Genomic DNA, 27,112 nt, shown 5'->3' with positions numbered 1-27,112 from the left:
TCCCTTAGAGCTGAAGTTAAAGGAGGTTGTGAGCCACCTGACCTCAGTGCTGGGAACTGAACTCAGGTCTTCTCAGAGCAGCCAGCTCTTTAGCCCGAGTTACACATTTCTTAAAAAAGTATGTGTCAGAACTTATCTGGGAAGAAACACTTAAGTTCTATTAGTTTTATAATAAACATGTTACATTTAATAATGGGGCAATATTTAGGTTGAAAAATGAGACATACCTATTAGCATAGTATACAGCATGTATTACTGTAATCTAAGGACATCAATAGTGGCTATAACTGAGGATATTCCTTTTCTTATATGTGTAGCCTCAATGACTTTGTTTGCTTGTATTTTGAGACAGAGTCTCTAAGCAGGCCTGGTTGTTCTGGAGCTTGCTATGGAGGACCACACTGGCCATGAACTCACAGAGGTCCACCTGCCTCTGCTTCCTCAGTGCTGGGATTAAAGGTGTGTGCACCACCATGCCTGGCTGCTGACTTTTAAATCTGTTCATCTGTTCCCCCTCTCAAAAAGAAAAATAAAGTTAAACAGATAGTAAGAGGGAATTACATGCAATGGTACTGTGCAGATAACACCTGTTCTCTTTTCCGCTGGGAATTGAAATCTGGACTTGGAGCCACACCTCTTCTAGTATTAGTTAGGCTCCTAATGACTGCAAAACCTCTCAAGTCGAAACTAAGAACTCTAGTAATGCAGAATTCATCACGGTGAAGTAAACTATCCAGTTACACAGCGTCAAGTAATCGGAATGAGTTGAGAACACGTCAGACTGATTTATAAACTTTTTATTTCCAAGATTATGAATGTTTCTACATTTTATATTAATACCAAGTAAATGAAAGAAACTTCAAGGAGGACAGGCTCCCAATTAAAAACAGCAGAGACCTGTACAAAATTTCAAGGGATTCTAGCAAACTATTTTAACATAAAAAGTAGGAGTGAGTAAAATAAGCTTTCATATATTCTTTTGAAAATGTCAAACCACTAGACATTTAAAAACACATTCATCTTTATCATGTTATAACAACATTTAGATTGCTAACTGCTTACTCTTTGCAATATGAAAATATGTATCTTGAGTTACCTACTCATAATAGCTTCTTAATGATTTTCACAACGGTGAATACTCCAAAGTCATAGTATTAGTATAATTCAGTCATTACAATAAGTGTGTCTCACTACACTACTTATGATTTTTCCTAGAATCTCAGCATGGCGGCTACTTTGACTGATTTTCAAAGGAAGCATTAAAATGTGAGCGACCACAATTACTTGCATTTCCCTCTCAACAGGGCTTGTTTGAAGCTGCAATTATACTCACACAACAATGTGTGCCTGCCTAGATTTATGTCACTGATCAATTTCAGCAAACATATCTATGACCACATTTATTTACATTATGAGCAATATTGGAAGCTCTCAAACAAATATCATTAATGCTATACTTAATATACTTACTATTAATTTTGACTGGATAACTGTTGCAAGGGCAATAAAATGCCAACAAATCACTCCTTAAAACGATTAAGATAAATAATTATCAAAGTTGCTGACACTTGACTACATTTCATTTTTTTCTTATTGTTCTATAAACTTTAAAAAACAAATTTTAGTTTGGGTCAGTATTTATATAAGTCACAAAGATCCTGTGGGTAGTTCACACAGAAGCAGAGCATCATGGCACTCATCTACATCCCAGCACTCAGGAAGTGGCAGCAGGTGAACAGCCAGAACCAAGGCAAATGAGGACTACACAAGGCCCTGTCTCTAAAATAGGAGTTTTCATGTAACTGAGATACAATCTACCTCAATGAATGTAATGCATGGGGTTTAACCAAATAACAAAAGGCTGAACATTTCCCAAGACAAGTCTACACTGAGGAATAGTGCCATATAAGAGTGGACCTGGCAAAAGAACAGGACCACTATATTCAGAAATTAGGTAAGTTTATAAAGACAAAACTATAAAACTTACTTTGAACATAGTGACGAGTACAAAGGCATGTTGAGCTTATCATATCAAACCTCTCAGAATGCACCCCACTTCATAGACCACCAAGTAAAATGGTTAATGTTAAACCTAGCTTACATCTCAATTCAAGTCAAAGCAAATTAATATACCTAATGGAAAAAAAAGTTTTAAAAGAATACAAATAAAGCATTGAAAGCAAATTAAATATTTATAAAGAAAAAAGAAACCAATAAAAACCTGTGGTGTGGTGGGCAGGACGACAGTACTCTCGGCAGGGACTGGCAGGGCAGGGGTCACAGGGACAGTGGGAGAGGAGGGAGGAACTGCTTCTGTGGGCTAAAATCATCAATGACAAAAATCAGGAAAAAACATCAAATAAAAGCAAAACAAACAGAAAGGTTGTACCATAAAGGTAAATTATAGTTCTCCATATAATAGTGAGAATTATTAAGGTATTACTTTATTTGGTTAAGTAACAAAACTGTCCTATGACTATTTCATCAACAATTATGACATAAATTTACAATGTCTATGGTTAGAGTCTATGGTTAAGAAAGTCTGTTCTTTAGAATGTATCAATGGAGACAATCACACACTATTTTATGACATGCTTGTTTTAAATAGGTTGCAAAAAACTTTCCTAGCATCTAGAAGGTATCTGATTACTTTTTCATTTTGTAAACATTGTTTGCTTATCATGCAAACAATGTTTACAAAACCACAAGGAAAAGATTTTTTTAAAAAGATCTCCAAACAGAATGTGTATCACTTAAAATAACCCATTCTATTAAAACTCTGCTACTGAGAAGGGTAAATAACCGGTGAAGTCAATGACCCAGCAACACCGGATCTTCTGTACCACATATACTTTGGCAAAAGTGGAGGGGAAGCAGAAGTATTTTGGCAATTTAAGCAATAAGCTTTATTATTTATACTTAATTTCTGCCTGGCTTGGTTATTTTTAGAAGTAGTATGTAATATGCACAGAAAATGTATTTCCTAACAAAATTATATTACTGTAAACAAATTAACTAAAAATACAAATGAAATAGAAGGTAAAAAAAATCTTTAAAGTCAAGCATATAGAAATACAATGAATACTGAGGCTTAAAGAAGAGAAATTATTAAGATGGAGCTACTTTGCTTGTCACCAATAAAAACAAAATTATATTAATAACCACTGTCTTTCGAATCAAATCAATTAAGACCCATTAAAGATGTATAAAGCCAGGTGTGGCTGGTGCATTGGCTGAGGCAGAGAGATAGTGAATTCTAGGCCAGCCAGAACTCATAGCAATTGTATTAATATATAATAATATGGTCTCAAAACCAAAACCAAACAAACAAAAAAGTAAATGCAGATTCAAATAGAAATGTTTACAAAGATTTACAAGTGTTCAGTGAAAATATGAAAAGATTAGGCATTAGGGAAATGTAAATCAAAGCTATAGTGAGTTGGCACTTTATACATACTGAGTAATGGTGTAATTACAACGAAATGACAAAAATCTAAGTAACAAGTGGTGGCAAGGATAAAACTAAAACCCTTGTGATACTATGTGTGTATAAAATAGCACAGGTATTTGTGAAAAACAATTTAGTGGTTCCTGAAAAATAGCTATGGAACTATGGTGTGATCTAACAATTCTACTTCTAAAAGAGTAAACAATGGGGGGGGGAGATTTAACTACTTGCAAGCAATTTCCAAGGCAATTATCATTCACAATAGCCAAAGGTGAACAATTCAAGTTACACTTGCACACCTCTCTCTCTCCCTCAAATGTGGAATATACCTATAATGGACTATGACTCAGCCTTACAAAAGAAAAATTCTGGCACATGATAGAACATTGATGGACCTTGAAGACTTTATGTAAGTAAAATGAACATGTCACAAGTTGGCGCTATTTATACACATTTTACTACAATACTACTTTAAAAGTTAACTGGAAATACACTGCTGATGGAAATTTAAATTCACACAGTTTAGAAAAAGCAACTTACCAATAAAAATGGCCTCAACTCTGACTCAGGAGTTTAATTTAGTCTCAAGGAACAGTTTAAAAAGGAAATATAACTTTTCTGAGGTATTCTCTAGAGCAGACCTTATACTTGGGAAATTGTGGAATACTCTAAATATCCACAGGTATCTCAAGTAATGTTAACCACTAACATTAAATGTTATGAAGCAATTAAGTAATCTATAATTGCTTATAAACCAGATGGAACACTATTTATAATATTACAAGGGAAATGAAACATAGAAAGAAAGGTTTGAAAAGTTAAAGGGTTAGGACCCCAATTGTTCCCCCTCTTGCTTTTATTTAGCGTTTGATTTCTCCAATTGTTAACAATAAATACAGAGACATCATAAATACAGGCGGAGGGAGGAAGATCAGTGCATACTAACACAAAATAAATCCTGTTATCAGCACATTCTCTACAAGACAAACACAACAAATGTGCTCCAAAGATAGCACAAGTCTCAGTTGTGCTGGTAGAGTACTAACACTGATAAATGAGCTTAACTTGCTGGGCTCTGCTATCTGAACTTCTTATTTTCCTTTAAATAGGTATTCAGTCACTAGATTTTATGGTGGGAAAAAAAAAATCATCCTCCCCCACCTGCAAATAAGTAATTCTTAAAACAAGGGATGACATTTGTATAATATTGTGAATAATCTGGGTTATACACTTAGAAGGCTAAAATAAGAGGCTGGAGAAATGGCTAAGCGGTTAAGTGCATTAACTTACAGGGAACCTTACATAGAACCTGGGTTTGAGTCTCAGTACCCATATGGGTGACTCTGGTTCCAGGGGATCTGACATCTTATGCTGTGGAAAGCAGGTACACTGACATATATGTAGGCAAAACACCCACACATTTAAAAAAAATTTTAAAGGTTAACATAAAAATTTTATGCTATATAACTTTACCACAATGGAAGAATATACACTGAATTAAGAGAGTCCATGGCTTTGATTTGAAGCTTTGGTCACTATTTCTACATTTTTATTATTAAAAAGACTTCTGAATTCTATATTTAAAGGTTGGAATTAAAATCTTAAATGGTAGGCCATCAATTTTCACTCTAATACTTACACAACCTTTACAATGACTGATGACAAAGCAGTGTGTAAGAAAGGTTTGGAAGAACTGTTGCTAGATCACCTGGATGCACATATTGAAAAGAATACAGATTCCTATTTTCAACTATACTGAGAGAAGTGAATAAACGTCTAGAAGGTAATACGGTAAGACACTACTGCCTTTGTAGAGAAAGCGACTTATTGAACACAGAAGTAAACCTTGCTGGAACCAAAGCAGGGTAGAGAGTTGCTATCAACTAAGAGCAAGTAATGGCTGGGAGTGAGCAATGCGCCACAGGGCGTGGCAACCTGAAGGAGGTGAGGATGGCAGCAGGAAAGCCTGGCCTGAGGCTCAAGATCCCAGTGGAGTACAAAAGCAATCTGCAGACACTTAAGCAGTGAAGAAACATGATGGGAGGTGTGAAGGGAGATTTCATCTAATAAATGAGTTTATAAAAGACAATGGGAGCAAGGTTTCTCATATTAGAAAAAAGTAAAGCTATAAATTAGGAAAATGGAGAAAAATCAGCATGGACCTATGCTGTTAGGTCAGAATTGGAAGTACTGGTATAAACATAATGGTCTTTCAATAAATTAAAAACAACACCAAAAAAAAAAAAAAAACCGATATATGGGCATAAATGTATTTCCTAGATCTGCCTCACTGAGAACAACCGAGAACACTTACTACCTCAAAGCTCAGACATACTTAACTAGTACCTATATCTTGATTTCTAAATACCCACACTCAAATAAGAAAACAAAAGAGAGGTCCTTATAGAAATGGCTGGCTTTGTTCAGTGAGTCTAACATCCTGATATTTCCCTCAAAGTAAATAAGTGCTCCAAGAAGTTATCAAATAGTCTATAAAATATCGTGAAGGGCTGCTACCTGGGAAACTCCAAGACTCAAAATAAGTAATAACTTATTAGATTAGTATTAGTATTAAAAAAGTATGAAATACTTTTCTTTTGCTGTGATAATATACCATGAGAAAGGAGCCTTAGGGAATTTATTCTGGCTTATGATTCTAAGGGCTAGAGTCTACAATGGCAAGAAATGGTGGCTCGACGGTGAGAGTAGGGAGTGAGTGGGTCTCACTTTCCATCCAAGCACAGGCAGAATTGAGAGACATCAAGTGGGGTGAGACTATACAATCTCAAAGCCGGCCCCCAGTGACGCGCTTCTATAGCAAGGCTGTACCCACATAAGGATTCTATTATCTCCCTCAAACAGTATTATTGACTGAAGAACAAATACTTAAAAATGAGCCTATGGAAGAGAATCTCTCGTTCACGTTACAAGAGTAACAAAGGCATAAAACTCAATAAATAAAATAGAAGAGTCCACATTGAAAAATGCATACATGAATTAATAAACAAAATGTATTTCCTTGAAATAAATGCCAACTAAAAAGTAAAGAAGAAATGATGGAATTATAAAATCACCACCTGGCAGTCATCAGGTTATAATTTAAGAAAAAGCAATGGATGCTTAAACTTCCTCTTGCTGTTGCTAAGTAAAACTTTCATTACATTTTACTTGATGAACATCTGAATGGGACACACACACACACACACACACACACACACACACACAAAACACTGACCTGGATAAACCTAACAGAGACTATCATAATCAAGAAATCAGAACTAACATTATCCTAACAGGACAAATTAAAATTAAATACAATCTCACAGGATACAATAACAACACTGATTTTGGTGCCAAACACAATTAACTGAGTCTAATCAAACAGACAGTCCAAACAAAGTGATAACAACACAAAATAACTGGTCATAGTCATCAAAACTGATAATTACTTCTTAAAATTTTTGTTCAAATTTTGAGGAATTTTACTGCAGCAAAAAAACTAATATATATTAAACTGTCCATATTTTAACTTTTATTACATATAGGTGTTTTGGCTGCAAGTCTGTGTGTGTACCACATATATGCACTTGCTGAAGAGGACAGAAGAGGGTGTCAGATCCCCTGGAACTGGAGTTATAAATGGGGGTGAGCTACAATGTAGGTTCCGAGAATTGAACCACCAGGATACTCTCAAAGAGTGGCCAGTGCTCTTAACCACAAAGCCATCTCTCCAGCCCCAAGAGTACATATTTAATGTATGCAACTTGATGAGCTGACATATATGAAATCTACGACTATAATGAAGTCTGTGTATGTATTTACCATGTCTGAGAGTTTTCCTTGTGTTTCTTTGATGTTTTAGTTTTGAGTTGTTGGACCACCACAAAGTATTTACTTTTTAAATGTCTCAAGATATCATAATGTAGTATGCTTTTCTTATACCAGTATTAATTTCTTGGTAATGGTCTAGTAGTAACAAAGCACTACTATACTAGTAGTAATCACTAGAGTCTTACTCTAACTCTGGTAAGAGTAGCAGTTCAAATAAAATCAGGTAAAGCTACATGGTTACCTCAAATTTCAAAGCACAAGAAATATATCCACTGGTCAGTTACTCCCTAAATCCCTTTATGACAAACTATTATTCTTTTTGTTACATTTAAATTCCACTGTATCCTTATTTTTAGGGCCTGTTCTAGAATCTACCTTCTTTGGGTAAGGATCTCATTATTGTTTCTTAAAAAAAAAAATCCCTAAAACACCCTATGACATCTTAACTTATCTCGATGTTTATAAGACATCCAGAGTTAAGAATTCTGTGGAAAGCTGGGCGTTGGTGGTACACGCCTTTAATCTCAGCAGAGGAGTACCTCTTTGAGTTTGAGGCCAGCCTAGTCTACAAAGCTAGTTCAGGACAAGCTCTAAAGAATACAGAGAAACCCTGTCACAAAACAAACAAACAAACAAACAAACAAACAAAACAAAAAAGAAAACAAACAAAAAAATAAAAGAATTTTGTGGAAGAATATATGCCTTACCTTTTCAGAAGGCAAATACTTAACAAATGACCTACCAACAAATAATATATACAAGCCACAAAAGATAAACAATAAACAAAGTAACAAAACTATCCATTTAATACACTTGAAACAAAAATATTGCCCTAAAAAACTAATAATAAAATCAAAGTTGATGAGGAATGACAGATAATATCTTGCATATTCATATATGGGTTAAATAACAAGGCAATGTAAAGTAACCATTACATCTGCTTTTTATTTTTCCAGAAAAGAACGGAGAACAGCACTTTAAAAATCTTCTAAATTCATATAAATCAAGGAGGAAACAACCATTATATCATTCCTGTCTTGCTCTATTGTACCATCAGTAAGATCAGCTCGATAGAGATCTGTTATTGTTTTGAAAAATCTTGGTCACATGACTAGCAACAGTCTCAGTTGTTTCTAACCATAGCAACACCACGGAATCATTAGCTTCTGAGGCTGCCTTTGGAGACTTGTTTCTATGACAACAGAGGTTATAATATTATCATGTCTGAAGGAACACTGCAGAAAATTGTAAATTTTTATAAAATAATTTGACAGATTATAAACATCTTCAAGCACTTCTGAAACAATCATCACATTGACAACCACCTGAAAAGAGGTTTAAACCGATTTAACAAAATTGCACTAATTTTCTACATCAGTTTATATTTTATACTAAATTAAGGTATTAATTTAGAAAACCTGTACTCAAAATATAGACTTTTTTTATGTGATCTGAAGCATGTGCACATTCTCACTTATGAATATGTAGTAATGCCCCTCACTTTTAGGCATTCAGCAATATATATATATATATATATGTTTATATATATATTTTATATGTATATATCATGTGAGCCTATTTATCAAACCCTTTTCTGTTCAGAACAGCTTTAATGTGCTTTGTATTACATACATACGAATCCTAAAGGAAGAGAGACAAGGGCAAATTAGGAGACTGTGATAACATAGCTGAGAGGTAACTGCTAGTGTAACCTACTATCAGAAAAATGGACATGAGTAGTCAGAAACCATGAATGCAGAGTCAATGTGCCTTGGGGACTGATGTGAGAAATATTTAGAGTAATCTCCACTGGGGTGGTGGTGGCACACATCTTTACCCAGCACTCGGGAGGCAGAGGTAGGTGGATCTCTGTAAATTCCAGGCCAACCTGGTCTACAGAGTTAAGTTCCAGGACAGCCAAGGCAGAGAAACCCTGTTTCAACCAAATAACAGTCCCTACAATAGCAACCAAAAATTATTTCCTACATAATAATTAGACTTGGACATAAAAGAGCTCTAGTGCTATCTAAATATGTATTCCTTGCTAATTATTAAGACTTTCAGGACTGGGAGGGATTGGCACAGTGGTAGAATGCTTACTTAGCAAGCACAAAGGTCTGGGTTTAAAACCCATCTTCCTAAAAATCAAGGCAGGCTGGACAGTGGCAGCATATGCCTTTGATCCCAGCACTTGGGAGGCAGAAGCAGGTGGATCTCTGAGTTTGATGCCAACCTGTGGTCTACAGAGAAAGTTCCATGACAGCTAGGGAGCTACTACAGAGAAACTTTTGTCAGGACACACACAGGAGACAAAACAATAAAAAATGATTTTCTGAATGTTAAATTGACGAGAAGATAAATAAAACTATACTACCAAGAAGGTAATGTTTACAATTTGTATTAACATGCTTCGTGTAATCAGTAAAATGAACTTAGACTAAGAACAGAGGTAGACTAAGATCTAAAAATACATTATATTTTCAAGGAAAATGAAATAAATGAATCAACAAACTTTTGGTATCAGTTATCTTAAGACAACAAAAGTAATCACCCTATCCCACTGTTGGTGAATAAGGATCTTGAGTCTGACATGGCATAGTTTGAATTCTTAATCCAAGTTCTTTGGCCCTATGTTTAAAGATCTACTATGTCATAATGAGGCATGCTCTGATTAAATGTCAAAGCAGCTACTTAAAAGAAAGAAAACAGGAAAAAATTGCAAGCCTTTTGAATGTTTACAGAAGGATAAAATATAGCAAAGTAGATTTATAAAAACTCCACTTGAGAATTACTGTATTCAAGAGAGGATCAATATCTGCAGGACAACAGATGTTTTTTCATGGTTTAATATTTTTCTTATGATTCACATGCCCTTTGCTACTGTCATGGCAAACATATTACATCTTTAATATAAGCTGTGTAGTTTAAAAAAAAAAAAACAGCATTTCAACCAGTTGTATATGTATGACATCCATGCCAATATCTCAGAGGCAAGGGTATATATTTAAAATATTTTAAAATAAACCAGAATGAACATCAAAGTACAAATATTTTTAGGAACTTAAAATAGCTATGGGAAATAGGAAAACAGATCTAACAATCAGTTTTATTGCAAAAGCACAGATGTAAAATTGTTAGTTTACAGAGACACATTAGTTCATGAATCTATGATTTTTTAATTTCGAGAATTCATAAAATTCAGTTAAGATTTCTGATTTCTTCATTATGAAAAGATGGTATTTTATATTAGCATTCAGCCAACCACCTTTTAAATAAGATGATTCAGTCACTAAGAATTTAAAGAAAACAGAGACTTAAAGACTGGATTTAAGATATGGTTACATAACTAACACAGGGAAGAAATTATCAATTACAATATGCCTTTGTCTTTGCTATTTTTCAGAACTGGCTAAATATAAACATGTGCCACAATAGGCTTCATTAACTACTAGGTTAAAATGTGGCCCTTAACCCTTTTTAGTAATTGTACCTGCTCTGTTCTAGTCACCCTTCTGTAAGGTTCCAATGGCTCAGGCCCCCACTACCTAAAATTGTGGTTTTCTAGTCTCTGCACTTACTTCTTCAGTTACACTCACCTGCTGCTCTCTCCATACCTTTCCACTTGCTATTTACTTTTCTTCCAAGAATGTTCTTGCTTAGCCTCAATTCTATGAACTCTTTCCCATTTTCACTCAAACATTACCTTCAAATCCAACTCTCCATCAGCAATCCTATCACCTCCTCAAATATCTTACTTCTTTCTCTCATTTTCTTCCAGAATACCACACATTTTTGGTAATTATATTGTCTTCTATCTTAATGAGGCTCACAAAAGCAAAGATTTGTTTAGTTTTTTATGCTCAGTATCACAGGAAGCTGTGTGTGTGTTGTCAGATGAACAAAACCATGTGACTACACAATCAAAACCAATTCTGGAGTGGATTTTGAATACCTGTTCTTCCTTCTTTTGCTCCCTTTCATTTTGTATATAGGGCAGACACTGATTAAAGGCTTGTTCTGCATAGTTGGGTGGCTACGCCCAATCAGAAGTGTTCGAGGCATTCTATTTGCTATCCTTACAGGCGAATTTCGAAGTGTAAAAATGCAAAACCAAAGCAAAGCAAAGCAAAGCAACCAACCAACCAAAAAACCAACACTGAAAACCTGTGCCTAATACTCCTTGTTGTCCTCTTGACAACTTCTACCCACCTAATACTGGCCTACATGAGAAGAAATGTGAGAACAGAGTTTATCTATTTCCCCTTCAAACTGTACTTCTAAGTTACTCTTCTCAAAGAACCTTATCCTGTATAGTCCATAGCTTCTTTCCTCTAAACTTGCAGATTCTCCTAATCTCAATCTGGACTCTTTATTCTCATAGATCTGCCCTAGATAGATTAGACTGACCTCAAACAAAAAGACCCCAGATGTCCTTGCCTCAGGAATGCTGGAATTAAAGGCATGTACCATAGTGCCCAGCTCTAATACTTGTTCAACTAGTCTTCTGTTGCATTCTGAGTAATTATCGTGGGTTTTGTTTTTTTCCCTTTGGTTGGACCCTATTAAGATTAAAAATCCTCTACCTAAGGCATAACTATTTTCATTACTTTTCAAAAATTAAGATACAATTCCTTTTCATTCTGTAACTAGATTGATTTCTTCAGATTCCTTTCTTACAAGGCCATAATATTTTGTAAACTCCCAACAATGGTGGTAGCCATCATCACGTTTGTGGTGATGAATGAAGATGATGATGCTACTGAAGTTGGGAACTGACCTCCAGGCCTAAAAGGAGCTGAGGGCTTTGTGGGTACTCTCTTGTATAATTCTTACTGAATCAGATAATATTTCAATTCTTATTTTCTAAAACTAAGGAAACAAATATGTGCTTGGTACCAGTGCTTTCATTGTTGTCGCTTCTGATTTTTGAGACAACGAAACTCTATGTAGCCATGACTGTCCTGAAACTTCTTATGTAGACCAGACTGGCCTCAAACTCAGAAATCAATCTGCTTCTGCTTCCCAAGTGCTGGGATTAAAAGCATGTGCCTTTTTCAGTATTTACTTTAAGATTTACTTAAATATATTAAATATGTAAATATGAAATGTGTTTCTTTTAGCCTATTTGTCCTTGAGAGAAGGGCCAACTACATCAAGACATTATATAGAAGCTGCACAGATGAAAACTTACATAAAGTATTTCTCATTTAGTTCTTCAGACTAAGCCAATCTAAATTTAAGTTAGCAACTTTGTACTTTTTTAATAGAATTTAATTTTCAGACCAGATTTAGGCTCACAGAAAACCGAATGTTGAGTACAGCAAGTTCTTGCATATCCTCAAGCACACACATGTATACAGCCTGCCCACTTTCAACACCCTGCACCAGAGTGGTATATTTGTTACAACAGTTGAACCTAATCCACCCCACCATGATCATGGTCCAGTATATGCTGTTCACTCTTGCTGCTGGGACAGTCAATGGATTTCTAGGTGTATAATGGCACCATCCATCATGATCATGGTCCAGTGTATGCTGTTCAGTCTTGCTATTGGATAGTCAATGGATTTCTAGGTGCATAATGGCACCATCCATCATGATCATGGTCCAGTGTATGCTGTCCACTCTTCTTGTTGAATAGTCAATGGATTTCCAGGATTATAACAGCACCATCCATCATGATCACGGTCCAGTGTACTCTTGCTATTGGAGAGTCTATGGATTTCTGGGTGTATAATGGTACCATCCACCATTGTAGAACTACACACAACACTTTCACTTACTGATTCTTCTCTCTTCTCAACATCCTGGGAACTACTGATTTTTACTTTTTTACTTTCTCCAAACATCACAGAGTTAGGAAAATATAAATAAAGCATTTTCAGATTGCTTTGTTTTCTCTTAATAATAAGCATTTACTTCCATGTGTTTTTTTGACTTAATCTTTTCATTGGTAAATACTATTCCATTTTCTTATGTATAACAATTCACCTACTGAGGGACATGTTATTTGCTTCTAGGTTTTGACAATGATAAGCAAAGTTATAAACACTAAAAATATAGTTTTCATGTGGCTCTAAGTTTGCAGTTCATCTGAGAAGATCCTCAGGAGTCCAACTGCAGGTTGTCTGGTCAATGATATACTTTGTAAAAGCTTTTACAACCATTGTAAACAAACATATTGTTTAATATCCGTGTTTTCTAGGTTGTCCTACTGTACCAATAACTAGTTCTTAAATATTAAACACATTTTTGAGTAAATACATGTGTGCTGTAAAAATCTTATAACAAATGGAAATATGACATATGTCTCTCAATGTCCTTCCTGTGAAAGGGTGAACACTTCCAAATGTGAGTCATGGTCTTTTGAGTGAGGAAATACATGTTCTTGCCCAAAGTAGCATTTTGTAACTAGTTAGACAGATGAGTTGGGCCCCTTTGTCCTGGAAACTATCCTACTCTCTATTAGAGTCAGCACTTCTGAAGTAGTTTTAAAAGGCTACCTAACTTGCTTTGTATTATATTCCGGTTTAGTGCAAAGGCACTACAGTACTAAATATAAGCACCCTCTTAAAAATGAAGGCTGTCCTACCTTCCTATTGAGACCAGCTTAATGAAAAAATGTATAGATATTAAATTGGAATCTCAGATACTCCAAGATGAAGATGTCTTGGTAGGAACACTGAAGCCTGTTGCCTAGTTATAAGTCAGAAGATAAATGGATATAAATAGGTAACCATATGCCTTTGTTTGCCTAGGAAATATGTATCTGTACTTGTCCCACTTTAGTTATTAATAGTACTCTCTTTCCATCTAAAGCCTCTGAGTTACATAGTCATCCTGACTGTGAGAAAACTGAAGTTTTTTCCAGGTTTACTTCCTCCCCAGTGGGACAAATAAGAAAGGAAGAAAGGAGGTATCAGTCAGAGTAGCAGCTTAACACTAATGTAATACACAAATGTTTCATGGAGGGATTAAGATAGAATTAAGACACAAAAATATGCACTAGCTCTTCTGAGTACAAGTTGATCTGTCTGTTCCTTCACTTAACAATACCTGTGTTATTGTATTTACTTTGTTGCCAACAATGTTACAGAAACTGAGAATTAGCATAAACATAAACAGAAAATTCCACCTATAGGAAACTGACAGTCTAGTGAAGGAAACACACACTGAACTGCTGGAGCACTTGCACTCATTCACAAGCACAAATCCATACACATACACAGGTGGGAGGGTGGGGGCAGATTGAGAAGCCTATCCTAAACCTAAAGCCAGTAGGATTTGCTCTTATCTTGGAAGTGGAGCAAAGGAAAAGAAGATAATCCCAAGGGTTTTGTTTTTAGATTCTCAGCATACATAATAGGAAGCAAAAAGGTTAAGACCTCTTGGAGCTGAAATGTAGCTAAGCAGTAGATCATGCTTTTATTAGCATGGGCCAGATCATGTGTTTTCTTTCCATCAAAGACCACAACAATAATAACAAAAAAGAAAATTAAGAAGAAAACAAACAAGAAACTTAAAGTTAAATGAAAAAAGTCAATATAGTAATAATGAAGGAATTGTATTTTTAATATTTCATATGCTTAACTCAAGTGGAAACACCAAGTAAATAGGAAGCTGTAGCTACAAAGCCTAGTACACAGGAATTACCTCCAAGCTAAAGACAGAATCTTGATGGTAACAGCACAAGACTGGACTGGATAAGATTATTTGAAAACACAAACATGCATGCATGCATGCTCGCAAGAATTGAAGACTAAGCCCTAAGGCATTCTAATACTTAGCAATAAGAAAAATACTCCAAAGGAAATTGAGCAAGAAAGATGTGATGCCCAGAAAGGGAGGGAATGGAAGCATCACCTGACCTTCCTTACTGATGTAAGTTTTTAAAAGATAAAGGAAGCTGGGCAGTGGTGGCGCACCCCTTTAATCCCAGCACTCAGGAGGCAGAGGCAGGCAGATCTCTGTGTGTCCGAGGCTGGCATGGTCTACAGAGCTAATTCCACGACAAAAAGGTTCCAAAGCAATACAGAGAAACCCTGTCCTGAAAAACCAAATATAAATAAATAAACAAACAAACAAACAAATAAATAAATGAGATTACAAAAAGCAGTTTTTATAGTCTTGAACCAAAGAAGGCAGATGAGGTACAGGTAGTAGCAAAATAGCAATGTCAAGAAGATGTAACTCCATCTCTTGGTTCCATGGTCACTATTTACAAGACCAGGATGGATGATGATTGAGGAACCACATGTATTAATTATTCAAAACAACGAATACTTACAGTATGAAGTCTGAAGAAAAAAAATTATAGCAAGGTAAACTAGTTCACGACAAAAATATCTTAATAATTAGAGTCCCGTTTCCCAACTCACAATGTAAACTGAGGCAAAACCAAATGAATGGAGATAGTATGTAAACAACATTTTTGTTTCTATTGGGGACGGTTTAAAGGTTGAGAAAAATCGGGAGCACATAGGATTTGTGCAGCCCAAGGATAATATGAAGCAAGAGAAGAAAAGGCACGATGGAGAAATGAGGCACTGTGAAGAAATAAAGACACTTGTAAGGGAAGAATGTGGATCATTAAGAAATTTAAATAAAAAAAGAAGAAGAAAGAAACAGACATTAACTCCACAAACATTTACTAAGCACCAATACAAGTACTTGGTATCTTATAGATCTATATAATTATTTGATTTCCTTATCATTCAGAATACAATGACTTCCTAAAAGTTCCAAATATCCGATGGAACTTGGCACATAATCTTAATTTTGAACATGAATATTTCCAATAGACAATAGTTAAAATGAATTTGTAAGTAAAATTTCTTTTTTCTTGTAGCAGGGTATTTTGGGGTATCAGAATAGTGAGAGAATAATTAAAACTTAATTTAGTAACAACGCTCCAGCTTAAGTTAAGTTAGATTAAGTTAAGCTTCCTATCAAATCTTTAAAAAGTTCATTTTGGACAACATCAAAACAAAAGACCCTGCAATTTACCAATCACAGTACAAAACATACTCATAGTAGTTACACAGTATATGTTCAACAAAAATTTATGAAATTTCATTAATTTACTTTGCTCCTGACAACAACATGCAGGTCTTTTGGTGCTACGAAGCCAAGTTTGAGTTATTACAAAAATGTACTCCAGCATCAATTAAGATGCAATCATGTCTCAAGTTCTTTTTCAGCTCCACTATATTTTATCCTATAAAACAAACTCCAGTAAGTTGTAACTAAAACTTGAACATATCAATTATGGAACTCATCAGAAAGACGTATGAAAGAAAAATGAAGTGTGATTACCTAGAAACTTCCAGAGATAAAACACAAAGGTAGTGAAAAGGGCAAGAGAACTATGAGTTAGGAGGTTTGCAGAAGAAATTAACTTATTCTTTATCATATAAACATGACAAGAACCAGCTTGGGGTGGTGAGGGTGGTGGTGACATTCAGTAGTGCAACAGGGCCACACCCATTTTAATGTTCAGGTAACTGTATTCTAATTCTATGCTTTTAATGGTTTTATTTGCAAGCTACTGGTCTTTTCATTTGTATGTCCTAAGATGTACATCAGATATATCAGTATGTATATACATTATGTACAATATTTTATTTACATAAATCATCAGGTATCTTTTTATTGATGATGAAAATATTATTTAACATTAATCTGTAACAACTGGCAACACTAACCTTTAATCTTTTCATCCTTTTCATTCCTTTATAAACAGAATCAAGATGAAAAATTCTTAAGTGCAGTCAGTATTCATTAAGAGTCAATTATTGCCTTTCAATAAGTTTTGGCTGGAAGTAACCTCAGTGTCTACATATAAAATGATGATGTTTCCTACTCCTGAATTTCATCTTAAGCATATAAGAAACGAAGAATTTATGACTTTAAAAGTTGACATTTTACTACCAAAAAGCATTATGAGGAAACTCTGGTAACCAAAACAAATCAATCAGCTTGGCAGTTATATTTATATATACTGTGCTGCCTCTGGTGATAGAAGAAATAATCTTTAAAGGAAATTTATTTTTTAAAGGCTCCAAAGAACATATATGCATCTGTATGCATATTAAGAAATACTGATTTCAAAGGAAAAACCAATCAATTTGTTTTTAAATTAGACTACTTTTTACCCTTTTATTTTCACTAGTTGAATGAGTATCTGCTTAAATGTATTTTAAAATATTAATACTTCCTTTCATCTTCTTTTATACCAAACCACTAGCATTTTATTCAACTGCTTTTATTTTCTCCTCTATTCAATATTCATTTCCCCCCTAAAGAAGTAATTTTATGGGGCTTTTTAAAAAATTGGGACTTCTCCTCTTTGTTAGCTTCTTTATAATTTGAATGTGTTAGAAATATTCCATGACTATGCAATTACAAACATTTACTAATTCCAATAGCCTTAGACAATATATATTTGTAAAATGGAAGGAATCATTAACCTCTGGACTAAATCAATTTACTATAATTTTACAATAAATATATACAATATTAGCAAACTGAATTACAATTAATCTATTCTCAAAACATTAAAGTTAAAATATTAATTTCTTTACTATAATTTCTCCCTAAGGTTATCTACTAACATGCAAAACTAAACAAATGGGTTATTTTCTTTTGCTCAAACATTTTTTCCATAGCATTTAACAACATCTAAAAATAAGATGAGCATTATTAACTTGTATGTTAACTCACATGTTAATGACTTTACATTTTTAGAGAAATCATTTAGCAGAATCTGAGACTGTTTTGTTTAGCATTACATAACACGAGAGAAATGTTTTTCATTTCCCCTTCTGTGCTAAAGACCTGCAGAGATGGACTAAAAACATAAAATTTCGGTGCCAAGATAACGACACAGAAGACTCATTTTTAATAATAAATATTCATGAAGACATTGTGGCAAAGCAAATATGAACATAAATACACTGAAAATAATTTCAACAAGTGGCATGTTACCTGGGTGGAGCTGGTGGCTACCGAGATGCAGTCAATAAAGCTGTGTCTTCGAGTGAAAAATGCAACTATCTGCTGCCAGCGTGAAGGTTCTGGCTCAGCCTGCAGTTCATCTGACGAGCCCTTTTTTGCCCAGTGTTTCTGCTTTGGGCCTACTGAGCCATGGCTAGAACTAGCATTGCCTCCTCGACTGGCGCGAGAGTACAGAAGTGTGTTGTTTCCGAAAATGTAATTCATCTCTGCAGCCCTGCAGCCCTGCAGGTGGTTGCCAAGCAGTCTTTACTTCTCTACCAGCTGCTGAGTGGTGAATGATCGGTAAAAACTGCAGCTAGAATTACAGCAGCATCACTTGTAGATCAGGGAAAATAAAAGCCTTGAGAAATGATGCTCATTTTCTCTGCAGTTTCTTCCTATGAACGAGCTTGGATCTTCCTTCTGTACCTGTTAGCTGTATGATGGCTGAGTTTATTTTTGCAGACAGAAAAAGACGACATAAGGTGGATTTCTTTCTCGTGATTATTTTTTCACCAGCGTCTGCAGGAACCAAAAGCTGTTCTTTTGTTAGCTGATAACTAGACGGACTGAAATCCAGGAAGTGAGGTCGATTAGCAGGTAAAGAAGGATGTTATAAACACCGGGCTACCAAGACCCTTTGGGGCTGACTGATTTAACGCACTGGGTGGAGAAAGCCCGGGTTACTAAGTTTCAATCAGTGTAGAGTAAAATCCAATGGCATCTTCACTGCTTACATAAATTATAAATATGAACTGAATTTTAAAATACAAGGTTTCTTTCTGCTAATAGCTTTGATTGTTAAAGTAATTTCATTAAAACATTATTTGCTATTCACAAATTTTGACATCATAAAGGATCTTAAATTATTTAGCATTGGTTTTTAAATTGTTTGAAGATGCATTCCATGTGAATTCTGAGGATCTTATGTTAGGGAAAATATGTTTATAATATAGCATTTTCATTCTATGTAGTGTATTGATTTCTAATATTTTGATTACTAAGTCTAGAAGAGATTGATTAGCAAAATACATATATGGCCACTGGAGCTTTTATGATGAAAGAACCGTTAAGAAGTAACCAGCACGTCTGTTTAGTATATCATAAACATTAAGATTATGAGTTTAAATATGCAAAAGGACACCAATAATTTAACATAAAACACCGTAAAAATGCTACTCTGGCTCATGAAGTCTGCTTGATTTCTAAATGAGAATTTTGTAATCTATGGTTTTTTTTTTTCCTGTGTTTTCTCATCATAGCATTTAACCTTACAAACTGCCCGGTGTTTAATATAAATTCTTTAAATTTTTTAAAATTTAGTTTACGTGAATGTATACAAGCCACGTGTATGCAAGTGACCTGGAAGGCCAGAAGAGGGCATCAGATCATCAGATCCCTTGGAGATGGGAGTTACAGGTGGTTGGAAACTGCCTGTTATGGGTGCTTGAACCCAACTCAGGTCCTTTGAAGGAGCAACATATATTTGTAACTTAGCAATCTTTCTAGCCCCCATGGAATGCTAGCTAAAAAGCTTCCTAAGGAATTCTTTTAACACCCTGAAGTTTAGTAAGCAGATTCTGAAGCCTAACTTATGCTATGCTATATTAGTATATATTACAATATATATCCTTTTAAAAAGTGTATGTGCCACTTGATCACTGAGTGAATCAATTTTTAGTTCTATATGAATACATCATAAATTCCAGGCTCAGTCATGAATATTTTTTAGATGTGAACAAAATCTTATTTATGTGTATATTTCAAAGCAAGAAGGAATTAAATGTAACCTACTGGACGCAGTATTGCAAGCCACACCCCTGAGGTCCACTGCAAATCTGGCTCAAGAAGAAAAGATGCCCTCACTATCTCTTTGATTCCTTACCCAACACATGTCTCCCAAAGAGCTGAGAACCATGTGAGAATCTTAGGGATAAGATATTTTACCAAAGAGATTTGAACAGTTTGGTGGTTTTTTTCCCCCAAAGACTAGGAGAGCAGCTTGCAATCTGTGGTTCTAAAGAGATTAATTCTATTTAAGTCCAGTAGAGGAATATATGAAAGCATTAAAAGCTAACAGAGATCTAAGAATCCTCTTTGAAGGAAAGAATAAGACCTCCTGAAAAACAAAGTTTTACTATGGTTCAGGTATTTAATAAAGTACTCATTAATACAGTTCATACAGACAATAATTAGTTTGACTCTGAAATGTGTGCCATGATCCATATAATCTGACAAACACCAAGAGAAAAGGAAAACTAAACACAACACCGCAGTTTTAATACAGTCTTTGATACTGTGGATTATTATGACAAGGACACTGAATACAAATATTAAATTCAAATCTCCTTCCTCAAGTTGCAAACAGTGATACAGACACAACAGTAATCCTTCAGTGTACATACACACTTATCCTAGAAAGCCAAAAGAGCTTGAAAGTTGAGAGACCATTCCATTCCACATTTCTCAAAAGCACAAATAAGTACGCCCTAAAATATATAAATTTCCTATTCAAATCTATTCACTATACAACTTCCAATTTTTCAAAAGCTTCTTTATGAAAATAGCTTGTTATCCAAAGTACAAAAATCTAGACTGTAGAGAAGGTCATCCACTGTGCAACAGTATAAGCGTACAAAACAATGTATGTTATCAAAATCATATTTGGGGGGCTGGAGAGATGGGCTCAGAGTTTAAGAGAACTGACTGCTCTTCCAGAGGTCCTGAGTTCAATTCCCAACAACCACATGGTGGCTCACAACCATCTATCATGAGATCTGGTGCCCTCTTCTGGTGTGCAGGCAAATATGCAGACAGAACATTATATATGTAATAAAAATAAGTAAATAAATTTTAAAATATCATATTTGGTTCCACATAATTTGATTGGGATGCAGAAGGCAATCGAGAGTACTTTGCAAGAACCTTATTTATTCCACAAAAGAGATGAAAGATGAACTCAATGAAAAAAAAAACTTAGGTTCATTATAGGAAAATCTGGACAGCCTATTTAAAATAGTGAATGAAAGTAATATGCAACTTAAAGAACCAAAATAACTGCTATTAATATGTTAGAGTATATGGAAAATAACATTCTATACAGTTTTTTTTAAAATTAACTATTTATATGTCTGTATGACTCTGTCTGCTATGTGAATGCTAGGGCCTATGGAGGCCAGAAGAGAGTGCTTTGGGTCCTCTAGAGTTACAGGTGGTTGTGAGTCACCTGATATGGGGGCTGGGAACCAAACTCCAGTTCTCTGGAAAAGCACCAAGTGCTCCTAATCACTGAGTAATCTTTCCAGCCCCAATTTCTTTCCTTTCACACTAGATAGAATTCCAACCTCAACAACTAGAGAAAGCTTAATTTAGTAAAGCAGAAACATACATATACATGTGATGGCTATTCTGAGTTGTTGACTACATCTACAATTAATGAAAGCCCAAACAACTAGGCATAATTGTACAGGATTTTCTTGGTTGAATCATTTGAAGTAGGAAACCCCAGCCTACATCTGGACCTCACCTTCTGGTGTTAGCTATATAAAGGACATAGAAGAAGGAAGCTTTTGCTCTTTGCCCGCTTGTTCTCAGTCTTGTTGGTAAGTCCACTCCTTTGCTGGTATTAGGGCCTAATTCTTTGGGATTCTTATGTACGCTTAAGACAAGCTGAACGAATACTGGGTTCTTGAACTTTCTGTCAGGAGACACACACACACGGGGGGGGGGGGGAGGGAAGCAATGTAATTACTATGTAGCCCTGGATGGACTGGAACTCATTATGTAGCCTAGGAAGGGCTTAAACTCAGAGATCTGCCTGTTTCTGTTTTGAGTGCTGGGACTAAAGGTATGTATTGCTACACCCAAAATAGTACATATTTAATGATCATTATGCAAAGCTTGAATATCACAATAAGCTTAGGAGTGTAATATATATTTTTATAGCAATAGAAGTAAAGATAGTTGAAAATTAGACAAAATAGGTCTCAATTATTTGTATGTATGTATGTATGTATGGGTGTGTGTGTGTGTGTGTGTGTGTGTGTGTGTGTGTGTGTATATATATATATATATATATTTCCAAACTTACAAATAAATCCAGAAGCCTTTAGGTATAATTACAAAACAAAGTATTAAGTAATCTTAGTGCTCAAAGACTGCTATTTATTTAGAAAAGCAAACATACAAAGACATACAGACACAGAACTCTCAAGCAAGTAAATCCCTTCTGTGTGGGCACCACCTAGTGGTCAAATTGGATACAAATTATCTGGTCTTTTTTTTTTTTTTTTTCCTGGTTATTTTTCAATTTAAATGGAAAACAATCTTATTTTACATACCAATCTCAGTTTTCTCTCCCTCCCATTAACCCACCCGGAATCCACTCCCTAGGGAAGGTTATGCCTCCTACGGGGGATCATCAAAGTTGGATTCAAATTATCTGGTCTTAGTTTATGGCCACCACAACAAGAAATGAAAACTGGAAAAAAAAAAAATTAAATGAAAATATCCTTAATGCTGGAGAGACAGCTCAGTGGTTGAGAGCTTATACTATTCTTTCAGAGACTCCATATTAGATTCCCAAGGCTCAAGTCAGACAGCTTTGCTCCAGCTCCTAAGGATCCAAAACCTCGGGGGGTGAGGGGGTGGGGTGGATATATGCACAACACATGCACATATCATTTTTAAACTATTTAAAAATGAAAAACCCAACACTTATATGTTCCAGAATTGTAAAATTGAGTTAATTTCAAAATTGTTCATTATTTACTTAAAACAGGAAAGATTATATTCCTATAGTATTCAGTAAAAAGGCTTATATTTGGTTATATACTTTCTTCTGTAAACCCCATGGTCTGGTAATATTTTTGGAAAAACTATTAAGAGCTACTACCTGACTTCCTTTTGCAATATTCTCACTACTACTGTATAAAATGTATTCAAGCAGGAGATAAACTTGTCCACAGACCCTTCTCTATCTTTTATTTCAAATTTCTCTTAACAAAATTTATGTTGTACGTAATAGTTTAAACAAAACTATCCTTGCCATTCAAGAAGAAACACATATGAATTTTGTTTTATTCATGTCATTGCATATATACAGCAACTGCCCTCCTTTACCACTTCCCCTAGAATTGGACCTATTTTGAAGGATGAATTTCTGTTTATTTTCTGACTACTTTCTTAGATCCCAACTCATTGTCTTTAGAGTCCTGATATGTCTTTAGAGTCCTGATACTATTGTTATAACAAATCTCTGAATTTGTTCACTATGTCCTTTTTATTCATATTGGGAATTATTTTTAGCATTATATCACTAATTACTGAGACTTTCCCCAACATTAGCCAGGAAGTACCCGTTCCAGGTTCTTAAATGATAAAATCATAATTGCCTTCATACTTAGTTATGGATGAACCTCTGATACCTGTAACACAGGCTCTCATGTTGGTACATTCTTCACCACAGCAGCCCTCTATGCCATACCCCTTTTCCTAACAGATATCCTGGTACACTGAACTTCAATCCTGAAGTCTCTTCCACACAGTGTCTACTTCAGGGGCTGTTTCCAACTGTGACTTGGCTTTCTTCAACACCTTGTTTAAATGTCGACTTTCTTAAGTAATGTAGTTCCTCCTCCTGTATTTTATAACATATGCGAGGTTTGGTTTTAATTACCAACCTGACACTATGTATAATCATCTGGGAAGAAAGTCTCAATGAGGAAGTGTCTGGATTATACTGCCTGTGGGTCTGTCTCTGGGGACTAACGTGATTAGGGGAAGACCCATCCAACATGGTTGGCACCTTTCTTTTTTTGAGCACAGAAGTGAGCAGAGCACTGTGTCCATGATTTCATAGCTTTCTAGTTTGACTGTGGATGTCATGCAACTAGCAGCTTCAAGTCCCCATGCACTCTGACTTGCCTGCCATGATTTGCTAGCTGTAACCAGAATTCTGAGCCAAGCATACCTCAAGCTGCTTTTGTAAAAGTGTTTATCCAAGCAGCAGAACTGAAACTAAGGCATAAATTATGCTACACCTAACTTCTCATAACGGTGCTAACCACTGAAAGCTAAATCATGAATGGTCCAGAGTACCTGATTATGTTTTTGAGGTATAAGCAAACTATTATTCTAGTAATTATGGCTTGGATTTTTTTGTTTTTTGATTGTTTTCAAAGACAAACTATCAGGTCCAGGAGGGCCTCAAATTTGAAAACCTACTGCCTCAGCCTCCAAAGTATTAGCATAGAAATTGATTTTTTAAAATTATCATTTATTAAATGAATTTCACTGTTTTCTTATGGTTTGAGAAGTTTTGTTGTTTTGTTTTGGTCTAATGTAAGCTACATTGGCCTCAAACTCACTATGTAAATAATGGTGGCTTTGTATTTTTATTTCTCTGGCCTCTACCTTCCAAATACAGAACTATATGCATTCAACATCATGCCTGACAGTGATTTTTGTAATGTTTTTATCATTAGCTTCTATTAGAATTAGAAGATTGACGCAGTACCTAGCTAATACTCAGCTCAACAAGTCAAATCTTATTCAAAGATATTTTCCAGAATTGCAAAACTAATTGGAGGAAGCAATAACCAAAATAAAGGATACATGAAAAAGCCAAATCGGAGCTAAATGTGGTGCTGCACACCTTTAATCCCAAGACTCAGGAGGTAGAGGCAGGCGGATATCTGTGAGTTCAAGGACAACCTGGTCTACAGAGATCCAGGATGGTCATGTCTATTACACAGAGAAATCCTGTCTAAAAAAAAAAGAAAAGAAAAAGAAACAAAGAAAAGAAAGACACAAAACATATCCCCCCAAAAAGTGAAAAAAGTAAAAACCACATAGAAGCCTACTATTTTGAAAGTCAATTTAAAATTTTAAGTCAACAATAACAATGACAGTGATAGAAATGAGATATGCCCAGTAACTGGATAATGCTCCTCCTAGAAGCCATTGGCTAAGAAACAACAATCTCAGTGGCAGCTGTGAGATGTCTCTGTGTGTACTACTGGTCAAGGAGGCCCCAAAGGCCCCTAAAACAACACAGGCTCTTGCCATTATTTTGGTTGTCCACAAGAACAGGATGGTAAGACCTAACTGCTGAAGATACAACATTTTGGTTTTAAGATGAAAATTAAGCTAGACCAGAGCTGAAAACATTTATAATACCAGAAGGAATGCAAGCTGCTAGGAGGAAAATGGTGAACAGTGGTCTTTTGTTTGTTTTGTTTTTCCAGACAAGATTTCTCTGTGTAGCCCTGACTGTCCTGGAACTTGCTCTGTAAACCAGGCTGGTCTCAAACTCAGAGATCTGCCTGCTTCTGCCTCCCAAGTGCTGGGATTAAAGGTGTGGGCTGCCATTGCCCAGCTAACAGTGGTCTTAACTATGAGCTACAACACCAACCTACCAGACAGGATTTGACTCCTGGTTCAATAGTAGCATGATTGGTCCTGGTGAGGGTGACTCAACTACTCTTTAATTAGATGAGTCCTGCTCCACAAAAGGGAATTCATACCTAGTACTGTAAATCTGGATAATAACCTATGGCTAGAAAGGTCATAAGCTCTTGGGAAGAGTTTACTACTGTTGTTTATCTACACTGAAATGGTGTGGAACGACGACCTTCTACACACATGTTTATAACCATAGATAAATGCTACTATTACCTTCATCAGAGAAGCTTCTCTGTGCAATGAATAATGGTGAATGAAGAGAGACTCATGGCTGCTCAGGGTGATAAAAACAAGAAATACTTGTATGCTCAACCCTAAACAGGATGTCTACATTTCGTGTTTTTTGTTTTCACATTTTTATTGACTGCATGTGTGCAGTGGCGCATATGTGGAGGTCAGAGAACAACTCAATGGAAATGGTTCTCTCTTTCTACCTATGGCCACAAGCATCAAACTCAAGGGTATCAGGCTTGGCACCTTTACCCATTGAGTCAGCGAACACTGTAAAAGAGGGCATGGAAAGAGCCGAAGAGCTAGAAGATAGGAAAAATGGTTGTAAAATGCTCTCTCCTGGACATGGCACAGCTCCTGCAAACAGAAAATGTGGTGGCTTGAAAGAAATGGCCCCCAAAGGGAGTGGCACTATTAGGAGGTGTGGTATTAGCAGAAGAAGTGTGTCACTGTGGGTGTCACTGTGGAGGCAGACTTTGAGGTCTCATAAATGCTCAAGCCACACCCAGTGAGACTGACCACTTTCTGCTGCCTGTGTAGAATTCTCAGCTACCTCTCCAGCACCATGTCTGTCTCCTCACAACCATTTCCCACCATGATGATAATGAACTGAACCTCTGAACTTTAAGCCACCCAATTAAACCTTTAGAAGAATTTCCGTGGTCATCACAGGAAAAGAAACCCTAACTGAGATAGGAACTCACAGCAGTTATGGCTGTCTGCACTGGTCCTGCATAAGATGAGACTTATCAATAATTAGCCAGGGATTCAGGAGGAAATTACTGGGGATTTACCCCTCCCTGCTGAACTAACAGGCTACTGATAAATTTGGAGGGAGGGAAATCATTGTCTTCAGCTGTGTACCCATGGGTAATCCTGCTAGGTTCCACTTTGTAATTCCAAACAAATGGTCACACAAAAGGCCCTAGCTAAGCTTTTTTTTTTCCAAAAGGGAAAAAAAAAAAAAAAAAAAAAAAAAAAAAAGACAGAGTATGGGAAAGGGTTACAGCAGAGGGGGCTGTCAGCAGTGGTCAGGAATTAAGAATAACCAGAATGCATTATATACATGTATGAAATTGTCAAGTAACAAAGTTAATTAAGAATAATAAAATCCTGATACTAAGTTGTACAAAATTCCTTACG

The 27,112-nt window shown here is 35.6% G+C and overlaps 1 protein-coding gene across 20 annotated transcripts in view; it reads right to left on the bottom strand.

Annotated features, from left to right (window-relative positions):
* Positions 1-27,112, bottom strand: part of Dlg1 (discs large MAGUK scaffold protein 1) — a 195,451-nt gene that overhangs the window by 95,102 nt on the left and 73,237 nt on the right. For 8 of the 20 annotated variants that reach the window (XM_051191287.1, XM_051191289.1, XM_051191290.1 and 5 more), the window contains exon 5: positions 2,222-2,320. The exons of 6 other annotated variants lie outside the window; for them this stretch is intronic. In XM_051191287.1, the coding sequence (XP_051047244.1) occupies positions 2,222-2,320 (99 nt within the window). Of the gene's footprint in view, positions 1-2,221; positions 2,321-18,265; positions 18,510-27,112 lie in introns of those variants that run through there. 6 more of the 20 variants (XM_051191301.1, XM_051191302.1, XM_051191304.1 and 3 more) reach the window with 2 other exon arrangements.

The sequence above is a fragment of the Phodopus roborovskii genome, unplaced genomic scaffold (assembly GCF_943737965.1).
Source record: "Phodopus roborovskii unplaced genomic scaffold, PHOROB, whole genome shotgun sequence".
Classification (NCBI taxonomy): domain Eukaryota; kingdom Metazoa; phylum Chordata; class Mammalia; order Rodentia; family Cricetidae; genus Phodopus; species Phodopus roborovskii.
Note: the sequence above shows the minus strand (reverse complement) of the source record. Positions and strands in the feature narration are given on the sequence as shown.